We start from the raw sequence: 15,508 nt of genomic DNA on the forward strand, positions 1-15,508 counted from the left end.
AACAACGCCAACTAGCGGCAGCTGCCCGAAACTCTTTTTTCTACAAACATCATATGATTCATGAGGTCAGATTCCGGTTTGTTGTTTGAACTCCGATACAAAATTTACTCAACATTTCGTGTTGAAATCCAATTATTTCAAGTTCTAGTACAGTCGAGGACCGGGGTTCTACTGTATAGAAATATTAGGGATAATATACTACCGTGGTCTTCGTCATTCCAGCTTGACAGACGAACAGAGGTTATTTTAACCAGATTAAGGATTGGGCACACTCGTCTAACCCATCAGTTTATTTTAGAAGGAAGCAGCCCTCCAGAGTGTGCTTACTGTGACGAGACACTAACAGTGGAGCACATTCTGGTGGTCTGCCCCAGATATTTTAACCAAAGAGAGAGATTTTCAGGGTAATCCCTGTCTGATATTTTGGGAGATGAAACAGATATTTCTGCTATCATCTCTTTTTTAAAGTGTATTAAAATTTTTAACGATATTTAATTTATTTAATATATTTATTACATCACGTAGAATTTTAATGACATTAAATTTTTTATGTATATATCACATCATTCATTAAACTTCATACCCTTATTTATTGGTCACATCATTTTATTTATTAATCATTTCCTTCATGAATTCATAACTTTAACATAATCTATTTTCTCTCCATTACGGCGCTGAATGGCCTTGTTGGCCCCAGTGCCTGGGCTTTTGCCCTAAATATCATACATCCATCCATCCATCCAAAGCCCCTTGTGAAGAAGGTTTATAGGGGTATTCTGTGTCTGCTGTCCTGTGTGCTCGAACCCTAAGATCCAAGACAAGGATGGGACCCGGCCAGGCAACCGAAGCAGCTGGCAGGTTTGTCGAGACACCTGGGTGCCTTGGCATGATGTCTCGTCCTGTGCCTCTCTCCAGGCGAGTGTTCGTGATTCATAGAATCTTGAAAGAACAATCATGGGGAGCAGCTCCTTTTGGCTTCCTAAGAAATCGAAAAGGGCAAGGCACAGAACCAGCCTTAGACGCAGACTTCTGAGGACTGGCAACGAGGGCGCGGCCTCGAGAGGCTGTGCGCTCACTACCCCCAAAATGCGAGACCCCAACGGAGAATGCGAATCGGTTCCTGCCCAAGGGTGGGAAGAGCCAACGAGAGAAAAATGCCTCCCTGGAGAGAAGCAGTCCCTTAGAAGTACCGCAGGACTCCTGAAGGGAACCTCTTCCCTGGTTTGTATATCGTGTAGGAAGAATCAAACAAACAGAATAAAAGAAGAAAAATACTAAAATACACAGAGCTAAAGGTTAATAATGGCAAAAATAAGTGCAAAGAGCCAAAGAAAAGATGCCTGCATCTGACAGTAGCTAAAAGTAAAGTGGAGAACAGACCAACAAGTGGGCAGGGCTTCCCCTTACCTGTCGACAGTTAATTACCTTGTTCACAAGCTTATCCTATGTAAAGAACGAAGGTTTGTATTAGCACAGGAACGCACAGGAACATCTCGAAGCAGCACTCAACCTATCATTTGGTGATATGGTTTATCGCATTAAAGTATTCTGATTTTCAATTAGTTGGGTAACTAATTTGAAAATAGGCCTTAAACAGGTGTCTTCATTAATTCTTAAATAATTACTAAAATCCTTGGAGGCAATATTAAACTCTCTGAATGAATTCATGCGTTAATACTTGACACATTCTTTCAGCTAACTTTTCACTGGACATCTTTTTAGACATTTATGATTTTTTGTAACTGTTAGTAAGCCAATTATAGATAGTTTTCCTATGCTGTCACAGAATACAGGCACCTGATGAGCCGCCGCCATGTTTTAGGTCAAGCTGCGGCATTGTAAACAAAGGATATATCAAATTTCGTTGTTATTCTAAGGAATTATGAGCCATATCACGAAAAATGGCAACCAAGGACAACTCGCAAATAAATAAATAAAAAAAAAAAATAAAATAAAAATAAATAAATCATAATAAAAAATAAAAATAGATAAATAGAAAATAAACAAATAAAAATAAATGAAAATAAATAAAAATAAAAAATTTTAAATAAAAAATAAATGAAAATAAATAAATAAAAATAAATAAAAAAAAAAAATAAATGAAAATAAATAAAAATAATGAAACTTGTAAATAACAAGACCTGTACAAGTTGACACCTGAACAATGGAGTTCTGATGTGGATTTGCTGCCTGCAGTTACGTATCCAGATACCGTGAACTATTTGGTTAATGATGTAACCCACTACACATTGGACCAGCTCAGGGCCGCCTCATGGAGGCCTGCAGGCTTTCCTGTAAAAATATTGAATAGCAATGTGATATGTTAATGAATTACTTTGTGAAATCCTTATGCCATAGGCTTCTTTAATTACTCACCATTATCACTAATTACACTAACAGTTAATAACACTCACCGCCAACGAAAAGATCTGAGCAGATTTTCCTGTGTCTTGATGGCTGACAGTGACGCCTGTTTAACCTGGAAATCAGGAGCGCTCTCCTTCTCTCAGTAATCTCTTGAGTTTTCTCTCCTTGATTTCTGACAACAGCAGGGACTGAGTAATATGATTTGCCATCTCTGTCTGACCTATTGCACCCCCTTGGACTCCCCAAGTAACTCTTGACTAAGCTTTCATTCGGAGGTAGAAAAATGGCGACAGTTTGTATCCCCGTTATTTGGTCCGATTCAGTTTCACCTCACAGTTTATTCGACGGCGATGACGACGTGTGAAAGGCCTTGTACGAACACGAGGAAAAGAAACTGTGTCCGCTTTAATTAAAGGTCCCATTCGCACTTTTTCACAGCTTTGTTTACCCTCTGTGGAACATTTGTTTACAAAATTTGGAATGTTGTCACTGTCGAAGAGAATATTACCCGGCGTTCGCTTGCATGTGGCGTTACATTGCGGCCAACTTTCTTTTTTAAGTATTATTTCTCATTTTATGGCGTCCGGATTTTTAAAAAGTTTGTCGTATCTCCTCTATTTTCTTCAGTCCGCATTATTTTAGTATTTTTCATTATTCTACAAACAATACATATTTATCAAATGTAAATAATGGTCGAAAACTACTGCTCGCAGATGTTGATTTAGTCAGCATTTCTTCTTTCAATATATATTACTTAAGTAAGGTCTTGTTTTGGGTATGCGATGTAATTAGAAAGGTGTATGAATTCTTATTACCTCTTGTCTTCACCAAGCTTCTCCACAGAAGCTGTTTGACTTTGGGTCTGAAAAATGGTGGCAAATACCCAAACCAAAGAGACCTGAATAACTAAACGTTATGCACCATAGTCCATACTAAATAAGAAAAGTGTAAAGCTGAACAACATACAGCAGATAAAAAAACAATGAGTGCGTTAATCTGGGTGCTAAGTCCCCTAAAAATTGATGATTTGACTAATTTAAGAATTTCACTTTCACTTTGTTTCACTTTGGTTTGATGTACAGCCCTCCACAGGGATAATTTCCCCTCGGGCCCATGTACGTTTTCAAACTTTATAAACTTGCATTCTTCTTGTATGCTCCTCACTTCAGGCAGTATTTTGTTGTATAGTCTTGCTGCGCAGTGTACAAATGCTCTCTCGCCTGACTTACAATTTGTTCTAGATTCAAATAACCAATATGCTTCACTTGTTTTACTCAGCAGCGATAATTTCATGATATATGACGTACGTTTTTGGAATTTCCCTGTTGAACAACTTACTCATTTAGTTAGTGAAAGAGCCAGGGTTATCGTGTTAAGCAATAATTACTCACATTCCATGAGAAACCTGTGTATTAAATCCGTTCATGGTAGTTAGCGACTGCTGTGGTCCGCGGCCAGGGTGAAAGGCATAGGCCCAGTCACATTATCCCAAAAGACTTCACCGAAAGGATGTATGTATGCGTTTGTGCGTATGTTTGTGTTTGTTTTAATTAGTGTATAAATCAGTGATGATAAATAATGCTATTTTTTCTCAACAGTACAGATTCATATCAAAGCAGCCGTAAATATAAGAGAACCAATATTATAAATGAGAGGATGCGCCACTGCCTCAAGAATGGCGAGGCGTTGCGTCTCGAACAACGCCGGGATGAGACTGCGTTTGTACCACAGCGGCGTTGAAAGTAAACAAGTGTCTCGTTCAAAGAACTTCGAACACCGCTAGAAAACTTATAGCAGTGAGCCGTTTAATCGTTTTAACAACTGTAGTACGTCATCGACAAAAATCTGCATTGGTGAGAAGTTTTGGTCAAATTGAACCTAGGCAATGATTACAATTTGGACTTGAAACTAATTGTCATGTTTTGATGTGCTGAACGTTGGTGGCATTCGCTTCGTCATCAAATAACACGACCAACTACACCTAACCTAACTTTCCAAGGTAAAAACGGGCGCGGAGCTAATACCTGCCTGGATGTAAACATTTCAGTTTGCCTTCGGCCGTCATCCGTTGCAGACGTGGTTTCGGATCTCTCTGCCTGACTGTCGTTGAGCTCTATATGATCCTGGTGAAATCATTCTGTGTTTTTGTGTATATATTGCGTGTTTTTGATATTTATTAATACAAACCCATGATTTGTGATAGCCTTGCATAAGTCGTCGTTCCCCTCCGTCTGGGTTCTTGGGTGTGATGGCCAAGGGCATATGGGTGTAACTAAGTGGTAATGCTTCTCTTCCAGTAGCCCTTTATTTAAATACTGAAGGCGTTCCCCTGTACATTCGGAGATTGGGACGCAATATCTTCGCTCCCCTTCATTGATTGGGACATAGGATTTCGCTGCCCTTTTGGGCTCCCGCCCTCCGTGTACAAGGACATGACTACTTCCTTTCTACTTGTGCTGAGTGTTGTTTTTGCTGCCTGCACTGTGGAGAGTTGCGGGGGGGATGTTGCAGGCATCGTCGGTAAGTTCCACTTCCACAGCGCTCTTGGTGGTCTCCCCTCCTTCCTTCTCCCTCCCTGTAGGTTCTTCCTTATCTGTCCTTCAGTAGAGATCTTTCTTCTTCGCCCTCTTCACTCACTCGTCGGGCAAAGACTGCGAAGGGCGGGGTGTGGGCGGTTGGGCGACTACTTCTAAGGGGCCTCCTCTTGCTGCGTAGGACAGTTCCCCTCGTAGCGAGAGGAGTCTCCCTCTACTAAACATCTTTGCTTTTTCTTTCAGGTTGACAGTGAGGATCACAGGCAGAGCAGTAGTTGACTGGATATCTCAATTGGGATATCTTGCATGAAGGAGTCCCGGCATTCATTCAGTGCTGCTTCGGGATCGACCACAGTACGTGGTTGGCATGACATAGTTCCATGTCGGGATCGTTCCGACTCTGTTCCCACTGAGGTTCGAGGGGTCCCGGGAACCGGACAGACCTCCATCGGCTGAAGGAGAGGAAGGCTGTTTCCTTCCCCTTGATACCCTTGGACATCTAGGGACTCTCGTTGGCTCTTCCCAACTTTTGGGTTAGGGAACCGATTCACATACCCCTGGGCTTTGTTTCAGGGGCTGCAGGCACACAGACCTCGGTTTGCGATCCCGTTCCCAGTCCTAGAGGTTCCGCCTCTAAGACGAGTGCTGCTTCAGGCACTCATTCACAAGCTACTTCGAGTGCTTGAGATTCAGTAGAATATTGAGCATCCCGATCTGGTCTGTAGAGTACTCTCCCCGGCCCAGTTCGGGAGCAGTGCGAAAGAAAGGGTCAAGGCACCCAGGTGTCTTGGCTCTTTCTGCCAGCACTACAAGTGCTCCCTGAGTGCTTACCAGTACTCGGTTGGGTTCCCAGCCTGGTGTCTCAATCCTATCAGTTCGAACACTAGAAGAAGCAGGGAAGAGATTCCCTTCAGGAGTCCTGCGGGACTTATAAGGATTTGACGCCCTTCTGGGAGACAGTTTCTCTTGCTTGCTTTTCCTTCCCTCAGGCGGGAACTGATTCACATTCTCCTGTGGGGTCTGGCATTTCTTCGGCCGCGAGAGTGCAGCTTCTGGAAGCTGCACCGTCATTGCCAGTCTTAGAAGTCTGCGTCTAAGACTGGTTCTGTGCCTGGCTCTTTTCGATTTCTTAGGAAACAGAAAGCAGCCGCTCCCGATTTTTGGGAGTCTCGTGGGTCGCTGGAATTCTATGAATCACGAGTGCTCTTTTGACGAGAGGCACAGGACGAGAGAAAGTGCCATGACACCCAGGTGTACCAGTGCTGAGACGCCAGGTGTCTCGATACTGCCCTCTAGCTGCTTCGGTTGCTTGGCTGGGTTTCATCCTTGTGTCTTGAACCTTAGGGTTCGAGCATGCAGGATAGCAGACACTGAATTCCCCTTTAAACCTTCTTCTCGAGGGGCCTCGGCCTTAAAGGAGTTTAGTGTTCGTGAAACTAGCACTAGTTCACGGCAGACGAGTTCCGTCCTGTCCAGTTCCGATTGTGTTCATGCAATCGGCTCGGCTCGCTCGCCCCACCCAGCCCCTAGTCGCGCTTGTGAGAATGGCTCGGCTCGGCTCAGCTCAGCTCGCCCTGCCTGCCTCCCAGCCCACTGTATACCCACCTGAATTGCGTTCACGTGATTGGCTCTGGTTCTTGGCTCTGTTCAAGTGAACTTTCTGCTCTTCCCAGGAAAGTACTTTGCCACAGCACAAGCGCTTTTTTTCCCCCATGTGGCAGTAATCTCCTTCGGTTGATTGTCGCTCACGGTCCACCCCTCCTGCTGGTCTTACTGGTAGAAAAGGTATTGGTACTCTTTCCCCTCACCTGTTCTCTTTTCCTCTCGGTTGTTCTGAGAGGGGTGAATTGGACAGAGCGCTCCCAACGAGTTTGTTTTTGGAGTTTGGCTGCCTGGCTTGCTTTGGGTGTCGGTCCTCCGATTGTCTCATAGTACAACTAGGTAGCTGAGGAGGGTTTCTTGGGATCTGTAAAGGTCTCCCTCCAAGGAGAGAGGTACAGAAGTTTCACGCTTTGCAAGCAGCAAAAGTCTTCCTCTTCAAGTTGCAATCGCCCTCATTTTTCAGAGAACTTCGCGCCGATTCGTCAGTGCGAGGATCCCCAAGACAGGACCGCGGCTCCCCCAGTGAATAATCATCACTCACAACCCATGCAATTCCCAAGGGGCTGAGAGTTTCGGGGGCTGCCGTGGTCCTTGCTTGCAAGAGCATTCTCGACCAGATGAATACTTTTCTTCGGAGAAGGAGTTCATTCAGGTCAAGACACCACCTGGACTGGGTTCTCTCTCTGCTTCTCTTTGCCGTGAAGGGTATTCTCTTCCACAACAAGAGGCGGCGATCTTGGAGGGAACCTGCTGTTTTCTTCCAGACAGTCTCCTGATGGATCCATGATCCTTCACTTGGTTCCAACATGATATACAAACCGTCGGTCCTTTACATTAGGAATTATTTATGGCAAAGCTGGACATGGCCGTTAAACTCGTGAACAAGATGGTTAGGCAGCAACTACCGCCAGGTAGGCTGGAGTACCCACCTGCCCGTACATAAACATTCCAGTTTGCTTTTGGCTGTCATGCGTTGCAGACATGTTTTCGAATCTCTTTGCCTGACTATCGTTAAGCTTTTCATCATCCCATTGGGATCTTCCTGTATTTTTGTGTATATATGGTGTGTCTTTGATATTTATTAACCCTTAAACGCCGAGCCTCTATTTACAAAAGTGTCTGCTGTATGCCGGCAGCGTTCGGGAGTTAGTGCCGAAGTGGAAAATGGCTCCTTTTTTTGTCATTGCCTGAAGTTTAGTATGCAACCATCAAAAATGAAAAAAATATATATATAAATATTGAAATATATGACAGCTTGAAAAAAAATTTCATATATAATTGTATACAAATTGTGCTGTGAGCAAACGGTTAAAGCTAATGAGTTATTTTTTTGTTGTATTGTACACTAAATTGCGATGATTTTGGTGTATAACAAATTGTAAAACGATCAAAGCAACACAGAGAAAATATTATCACAAAATGATAAATGAATTCGTAACGTGCAGACGTAAAAAAGTTTTTTCAAAATTCACCATAAATCTAAATATTGTGCTAGAGACCTCCAGTTTGTTGCAAAATGAAGGTAATTGATTGAATATTACTAGACTGAAGTGTTTAGCTTTCAATTGCAGTTTTCGACCATTTCAATCGAGTTCAAAGTTGACCGAAGGTTGAATTTTTCTATTTATCGTGATTTATATGAAAATATTTCAAAACTGATAAAAGGTACAACCATGAGTTATTTTTGTTGTATTCTACATGAAATTGCACACATTTTCATGTATAACACTTTATGTAATGCCTAATAGAAAATGGTGCGAAAATTACGACAAAGTGACTAAAGAAATTCTGAGATTTTCAGCTGAGTTAGCGCGCGGGACTTAAGGAAAAAGTTTTTTTCAAAAATTCACCATAAATCAAAACATTGTGCTAGAGACTTCCCGTTTGTTGCAAAATGAAGGTAAATGATTGAATGTTACTAGAATGTAAGAGGTTTAGCTTACAATTGAATTTTTTTACCAATTTGGTCGAGTCAAAGTTGACCATAGGTTTAAATTTTGGCACTTATTGTGATTTATATGAAAAAATTTCAAAATGATAAAAGCTATAACCATGAGTTATTTTTTGTTGTATTCTACATGAAATTGCGCACATTTTCATGTATAACACTTTTTGTAATGCCTAATAGAAAACGGTGCGAAAATTACGACAAGGTGACTAAAGAAATTCTGAGATTTTCAGCCGAGTTACACGCGCAGAGGTAAGGACAAAGTTTTTTTAAATTCGCCATAAATCAAAATATTGTGCTAGAGACTTCCCGTTTGTTGCAAAATGAAGGTAAATGATTGAATGTTACTAGAATGTAAGAGTTTTAGCTTACAATTGCGTTTTTCGACCATTTCAGTCGAGTCAAAGTTGACCGAAGGTTGAAATTTTGGCACTTAACGTGATTTATCTGCAAATATTTCAAAACTTATAAAGCTACAATCATGAGTTATTTTTGTTTTATTCTACATGAAATTGCGCACATTTTCATATATAAAACTTTATATAACAGCTAATATAAAACGGTGCAAACATTACGACAAAGTGACGAAAGAATTTCTGAGTTTTTCGCCAAGTTAGCGATGCATGAGACGTAAGGAAAAAGTTTTTTCAAAAATTCACCATAAATCAAAATATTGTGCTAGAGACTTCCAGTTTGTTGCAAAAATGGAGGTAAATGATTGAATATTACTAGAATGTAAGAGTTTTAGCTTACAATTGCATTTTTCAACCATTTCGGTCGAGTCAAAGTTGACTGAAGGTTGAAATTTTGGCACTTATCGTGATTTATATGAAAATATTTCAAAACTTATAAAAGCTACAACCATGGGTTGTTTTTTGTTGTATTTACAGGAAATTGCGCACGTTTTCACATATAAAACTTTATGTAACAGCTAATATAAAACTGTGCAAAAATTACGACAGTGACGAAAGAATTTCTGAGATGCGTCGCTGATGCTTTGTAGTGGGAGAAGAAAGAAATTCGCGCATGCGCAGCTGGGTAATGCTTGTAAACAAAACAACAGCGTGAGCCATGAACTCCCAGCATCCCTCAAGGTGCGTGATTTAAAATCTTTCGCAAACTAGGCATATAACTATTTTTCTGCTAATATTTAAAAAAACTTTTTATAGTCGACGTACCGTACGTCCACTTGGCACCCTACAGACAATTTTAGTCGATGTACAGTATGTCCAGTCGACGTTCAAGGGTTAATATACAAACCCACGATTTGTGATAGCCTTGCATAAGCCGTCGTTCCCCTGCATCTGTGTCTTTGGTTTGACGGCCAAAGGCGTATTTAGAGGGGTATGACCAAGTGGTAATGCTTCTCTTCCAGCAGCCCTTTATTTAGATACTGAAGGTGTTCCCCTGTGCGTTTGGAGGTCTTAGATTGGAACGTAATATCTTCGTTCCCCTACATTGATCAGGATGTATGAGTTCGCTTCCCTTCTTGGGCTCCCGCCCTCTGTGTACAAAGGCATGACTACTTCTTTCCTACTTGTGCTGAGTGTTGTTTTTGCCGCCTGCGCTGTAGAGAGTTGCGGGCGTCGTCAGTAAGTTCCGCTTCCACGGCGCCCTTGGTGGCCTCCCCTCCTTCCGTCTCCCTTCCTTAGGTTCTTCCTTCTCTCCTTTGGTAGAGATCTCTCTCCTTTGTCCTCTTTGCTCGCTCATCGGGTGAAGACTGCGAGGGGTGGGGCCGCTGGCGGTCAGGCGACCTCTTCTAGGGGGCCTCCTCTCGCTGCGTAGGGCAGTTTTCCTCGTAGCGAGAGGAGTCTCCCTCTATTAACCATCTTCACTTTTTCAGGTTGACAATAAGCATCGCAGGCAGAGCAGTAGTTGACTGGATATCTCAGGGGATATCTTGCATGCTAGCAAAATGTAAATTACCGGACGGAAGAATTTGAAAGCTTCAGCAGGCAGACCATCGCAGCTGGCCGATTTATTATTAGGTAGGTTGTTTATGGCATCACTTATGTTACCGGGCTTAATACGATCGGCGAAATGAAACTGAATATTATCAGCAAGGAGGTTATGTACATATCTTCAGGTGTCTTGATTGTTTATGCAATTCAGGATAGTGCTGAAGTGATTGCCTCACATTCTTGCGATAGCCTCATCACCGACGGCTTCTCATACTCTCTGTGATAGCTTTTTAGTTTTGGGATTTTTGGATTGAATGTCCTTCCAAAGATGGGGGTAATCGCCAGATTCTAATTTTCTAGACATTACATCAGCTCTTAGTTACTTTTCGTTCAGTCTGCAGTGCTTAAGGGCAAATTTCAACTGTGCTTTCGCCTGCCTCATTAGCAGTGCAAAGTGTCCTTCCCTCAGGCTACTATTTTGGCTCTACAGTAGAAACATTTCTCATGAATGTGTATATAGATCTTTAACCAAGTCATTCCACCCAGGTATATTACGAGAGTTGCCCTGACGAGATCTAAAGGTATCCCTGCTGGAGGCAAGCATGCACAGTAAGGCATCTACCAGTTGAATTACTGACTGCAGCCTGGTTTCCATGGTTTCCCTAAAGGATTTGGTTTTCTGATGGTTTTTAAAATCCCAGTTAACACCAGGCAGGTGATCAGTTGGGGGTTCACAGTAGACGGGGATCTAATTCTAAACCGTTTCCTTTGTGGGCTGGCTTTGGCACAGAGAGTAGGCAAGCTTCATTACTTCTCTGACGATGTTAAGCACTTGAAGGGATTGGGATCTGTCTCACTTTATTATGTTCCTGACTTCGTAGTGAAGACTCAGAATCCATAGGTCCCCAATGTAGGGTTCTTGTCCTTTTTGATCCTCTCTCTAGAGGATTTCGTAGAAATTGATCTGGACAAGATGTTACTGTCTCTTGTGAGGGTACTGCAGCACACACTCAAGAGAACTCAACATCTCAGGCCTGAGTGCCCCCTACTGATATGGGCTCTCCTCTGGGCTCCATACTGTTTCCTTCTACGCTGGGTGAGTCTCATTCTTGCAATTCAACTCCTAGAGCCAGGAGTCAAATTGCAGGCGTGTCACTCACCCAGTTTACATAGAAGGCAAATATGGAGCCCAGAGGAGAGCCCATGATAATAGGGGCATCGCCCCATCTGTAGTACTCAGTAAGAACCTTTCAGCTCATCAGGTATTTTGTGTGAAGAGGTGATCATGATGATTTGATGTTTTATCTGTGGAATGTTGCCCAGTGGCCATACCGTAGGCACGTTTTCTTTGGGCTGGTGGTGGCTGCTTTTGGGTTGGATAGTGAGCCTTGCTCGTTTTTGAACAGGTAGCACCTTGTCTAGGTATATGGTTGGCAGGAGACAGGATAGGAGTGACTACTACTCCTCCCTCTCTCTCAATGTCTTCTTTTCTCTCCAATGTCACAGTGACATTTCATATACAGTATAAGCTGGACGAACGAGAGCAGTTTAGCTATCTGACTGGGCATCAGTCTTTTCATGTGATGAAACTATGCAGGCTCCCCCTCCTCCCTTGACAAGGGGAGAGGAGGACAGGCAATAGAGCAGACTCATTGATTTATTTTGCCTGCTTTGCTGTCTCTGACAATTCTGTCTGGGTTCTTAAAGCCTGATTGAGTAATTGTGTACAAACCAGTTACTGAATGGTCCAGAAGTCTAGCAATTGCCAGTATGTGGAGTATACTAGAGGTGCAGGGTTTCTTCCTCTGTTCCTACAAGTTAAGTATACCTTAGTTTTACCAGACCACTGAGCTGATTAACAGCTCTCCTAGGGCTGGCCCAAAGGATTAGACTTATTTTACATGGCTAAGAACCAATTGGTTACTTAGCAACGGGACCTATAGCTTATTGTGGAATCCGAACCACATTATAGTGAGAAATGAATTTCTCTGCTCCTACAGACCAGGAAGGTAACATCCCAGGCTGGGTGAACCTACCAGTTGGTTCAAAGACTATCCAGATTCCTCCCACCAATGGGTAAGTCACCTATGTAAAGAACAAGGGTTTGTATTTGTGTAGGAACCACCCTGCTTTGTTCCTGTGGCTGAGGGAAAACATGATCGGTGACAGGTGAGTGAGGGGTATTTCCCAACTCACCCCCTATGGGCTAACCACCAGTTAACTACCTTGTTATCAGATTCAACAACTGTCTCCAACTTGTCCTGAAAGATACTTTTATTTATCTAGAAAAAATGCAAATTAGTTTAAGAATTTTATATTCTGTATTAATTTTGAAGATTGGTTATACTGTATTTATACATCTGTTTTAACCCTTAGTGGACGGATTGAGCTTCAGTGTGAAGTAAAACAGGTTTGGGGAGGTGGACGGAATGCACTTCAGTGTGAAGCAGAATTATGCACCACTGTTATGGTAATAATGATTTGAAACAAAGGTGCCAATACTTATATATGCTATAAATTCACTAATGGCAACTTTTATACAGACGTGAGAGTTAGGCCAGTATCAGTAATGCTTATGACTTCAAGGGGGAAGGTACTGCATCTCTCTCTCTCACACAAGTCTTTTTGTAAATTTGCTTGTAAATATACGAAGGGGTTGCTGTTGTTTTTGTTTTTGTCTTTTACGATAGTATGTCGGTTGTAAATGTAATTTTACAAAGAAAATTGCAAAGAAATATTAGAAAAAGCATGTAAAAGTACAAAAAAAGTTACTGAATCTTCCTTCTCGTAAACTTACGCATGAATATTTTACAACAGATATGCAAAAAATTTTTTACTGCTTTTATTTCTTATCTGTTTTGATATTGTGTGAGCAGTAATAATAATTTTACAAAATCCAAAAAACTTATTTATTAGAAAAAACATATATAAGTTGGTAAAATTTACGATTGTCTTGTAAATGAGGCCCCACAAGGGGTTGTAAATAGTCATTTTCAGTTTCTCACAGAAGGTAGGGAAAATTTTTAAGAATTTTTTTATTTATACAGTGTGAATGTACGTGTCATTCTCTGTCCATTGATGTGATTTTTTTTTTATTTTGCTGACCTCAAAGTTTCCCCGGTCTGGGGTGCTGCACATTGATAAATTATGCCGTCCCTTAAGGGTTAAGCATAGGTGTTATATAAAGTTAATTGTCGTTATAGTGTGTGCTTATATCTGAGGATTCTGTAACTTATCAAATTACCAGGTTGGAGATGAAGGGTGAAAAAATTAAGGAGCAAGAATCAGACTCTGACTGGGACAGCGTGTCAGAAATGGAGCCTCCACCAAAAACAGCTGTTCGGGTGAAAACTTCACAAAGTTCTCCTCAAGGTGAGCTTTTTATTGTGAGGTCTTATAAGTAAAAAAAAACCTATTGTTCTTTTGAGTACCAAATTGCCTGATCAAATCGTCATATTGAGAATTGAATTGCCACTTACGAGCAGTGCTTTACATTGTAGGTGGATGAGAAATACTTGTAGAGTACTGTATAGTGAAAGTCCCTGGTTTCATAATAAAGAATATTCATTGTTGTTCTTGTTGTGGTCTGTAATGGATGATGTGAAGTAGTGTTGCTGCATCCTTGTTTTACTAATCCTTGGTGTTTATCTTTGGTATTGGTGGGGAATTTGTTAGTGTACAGTACAGCATATAATTGATTTTATCAGGATTATTTTGTATGAAATTTTGCTTTTACTGTGTTTGTGCTCTTAGGCACCACAATTGATAATTGTAAGTAAATTTAGAATAATGGTACCTAAACAATATTTTATTTTTAATTTGAGTCATACATGTATTTATGAAAAATGATATCCAGTACAGGTTTTCTTGAGTTGGAATTTAGTGAAAAACTAAATAGGCAAATCAAACAATGGGCAGATTGGAAATCAAGTAAATTAAAATTGCTTATCAAAGTAAGATTATGTATAACTCTAGCAAGATCTGTACTGCTAAATGGACAGGATCATAGTACAGTAACAAAACTACAGTATCTAAAAGATTTTGTCAGTTTGAGAATAAAACTTTAAGAAGTATAATAGGTGACAGGCTATTGTTAGAAATGTTACCATAGGGGAAATGACAGACATTCCACATGTAGATGAGATGATGAAAGGGAGATGGAGATGGCTTGGACACCTCATTCACATAACATCTGGGAGAATAGTACTTGATGTTGTCAGCTGGGGTCATTTTGGCACCAGGAGAGTTGGGAAACCTGGACCTAGTTGGATGAGAACTGTGAGAAGGGATGCAGGAGAGAATGGAGATTTATGAAAGATATATAGATGGAGACAATGTTCATGAAGTATACGTTGCTGCTTTCACACATTTTATTGTAAATTAGGTTTGTTAGTATTCTGTGATGAGGTTGGTAAGTTGCCATACATATTACATTTGTGCATTTTTGTGTACTGACACGTAATGCCTTTCCTTGATAGATGCAAAGAAGTGTTTGCTATGGAATTTAGTATTTATTTTTAGAATTTCATATTTTTTTACTAGCATATCCCCAGTATTTTCTGACAAAAGCCAGATTAGTTGTCATTGCTCTGAATAACTAACTTAAACTATGTTGTTCATTTAATTGATATTGGCATCAATGACCCAGTTGTCATGATGCCAGATAACTCAAAATCATGTATTCATTCATTATTTAACAAACTCCTAGACCTTTAGCATTCTGTTATGCTTTCCCATATTAGAAACTCCTTGTAGTGTTCACTTACAGAATTATTATTGTATAATAATATATAAGGACTAGAAATAAATATGTCAGAAGGCTTAGCAGCTTCAACCATGGAGGTGCCAGCCATGGAAACTGCCAGATGAGTTAAATTTGAGTTAACCTTGAATGGCATTGCTCAGGAAGAACTTGATCATCAAAGCCATTATTTTGCTGTTCAAATTGGAATAAATCATGAAACCAATAGATTCTATCATGAGCAAGACAGCCAGAAAGGTGGTAGCCAAAATGACCATGTCATTTATTTATACTTTGATAGGACATTGATACATCATTTGGCAAACATTTTTTTATGAAAAAATACATTTTATTGATATTTGGCTGTGTTTACATTAATATTAATATTTGAAAATTAGTAGAGTAAATAATTTTT

The 15,508-nt window shown here is 40.7% G+C and overlaps 2 protein-coding genes across 7 annotated transcripts in view; one reads left to right on the plus strand and one right to left on the minus strand.

Moving 5' to 3' along the window:
* LOC136847886 (uncharacterized) overlaps positions 1-2,888 on the minus strand; it is a 55,987-nt gene extending 53,099 nt beyond the window's left edge. The window contains exons 1-2 of one of the 3 annotated variants that reach the window (XM_067119898.1): positions 2,415-2,888; positions 2,158-2,292 (exon numbers count right to left, since the gene is read on the minus strand). The gene's annotated coding sequence lies outside the window, so the exon portion shown is untranslated. Of the gene's footprint in view, positions 1-2,141; positions 2,293-2,414 lie in introns of all 3 variants that reach the window. The other 2 variants (XM_067119897.1, XM_067119901.1) reach the window with 2 other exon arrangements.
* Positions 1-15,508, plus strand: part of LOC136847888 (uncharacterized) — a 172,535-nt gene that overhangs the window by 42,307 nt on the left and 114,720 nt on the right. For 2 of the 4 annotated variants that reach the window (XR_010855879.1, XM_067119906.1), the window contains exon 2: positions 13,600-13,724. Coding sequence is in view for 3 of the 4 variants with exons in the window: in XM_067119906.1 (XP_066976007.1) it covers positions 13,607-13,724 (118 nt within the window). In the remaining variant the exon portion in view is untranslated. Of the gene's footprint in view, positions 1-4,077; positions 4,367-13,599; positions 13,725-15,508 lie in introns of those variants that run through there. The other 2 variants (XM_067119907.1, XM_067119908.1) reach the window with 2 other exon arrangements.

The sequence above is a fragment of the Macrobrachium rosenbergii genome, chromosome 17 (assembly GCF_040412425.1).
Source record: "Macrobrachium rosenbergii isolate ZJJX-2024 chromosome 17, ASM4041242v1, whole genome shotgun sequence".
NCBI classification, from domain to species: Eukaryota; Metazoa; Arthropoda; class Malacostraca; order Decapoda; family Palaemonidae; genus Macrobrachium; species Macrobrachium rosenbergii.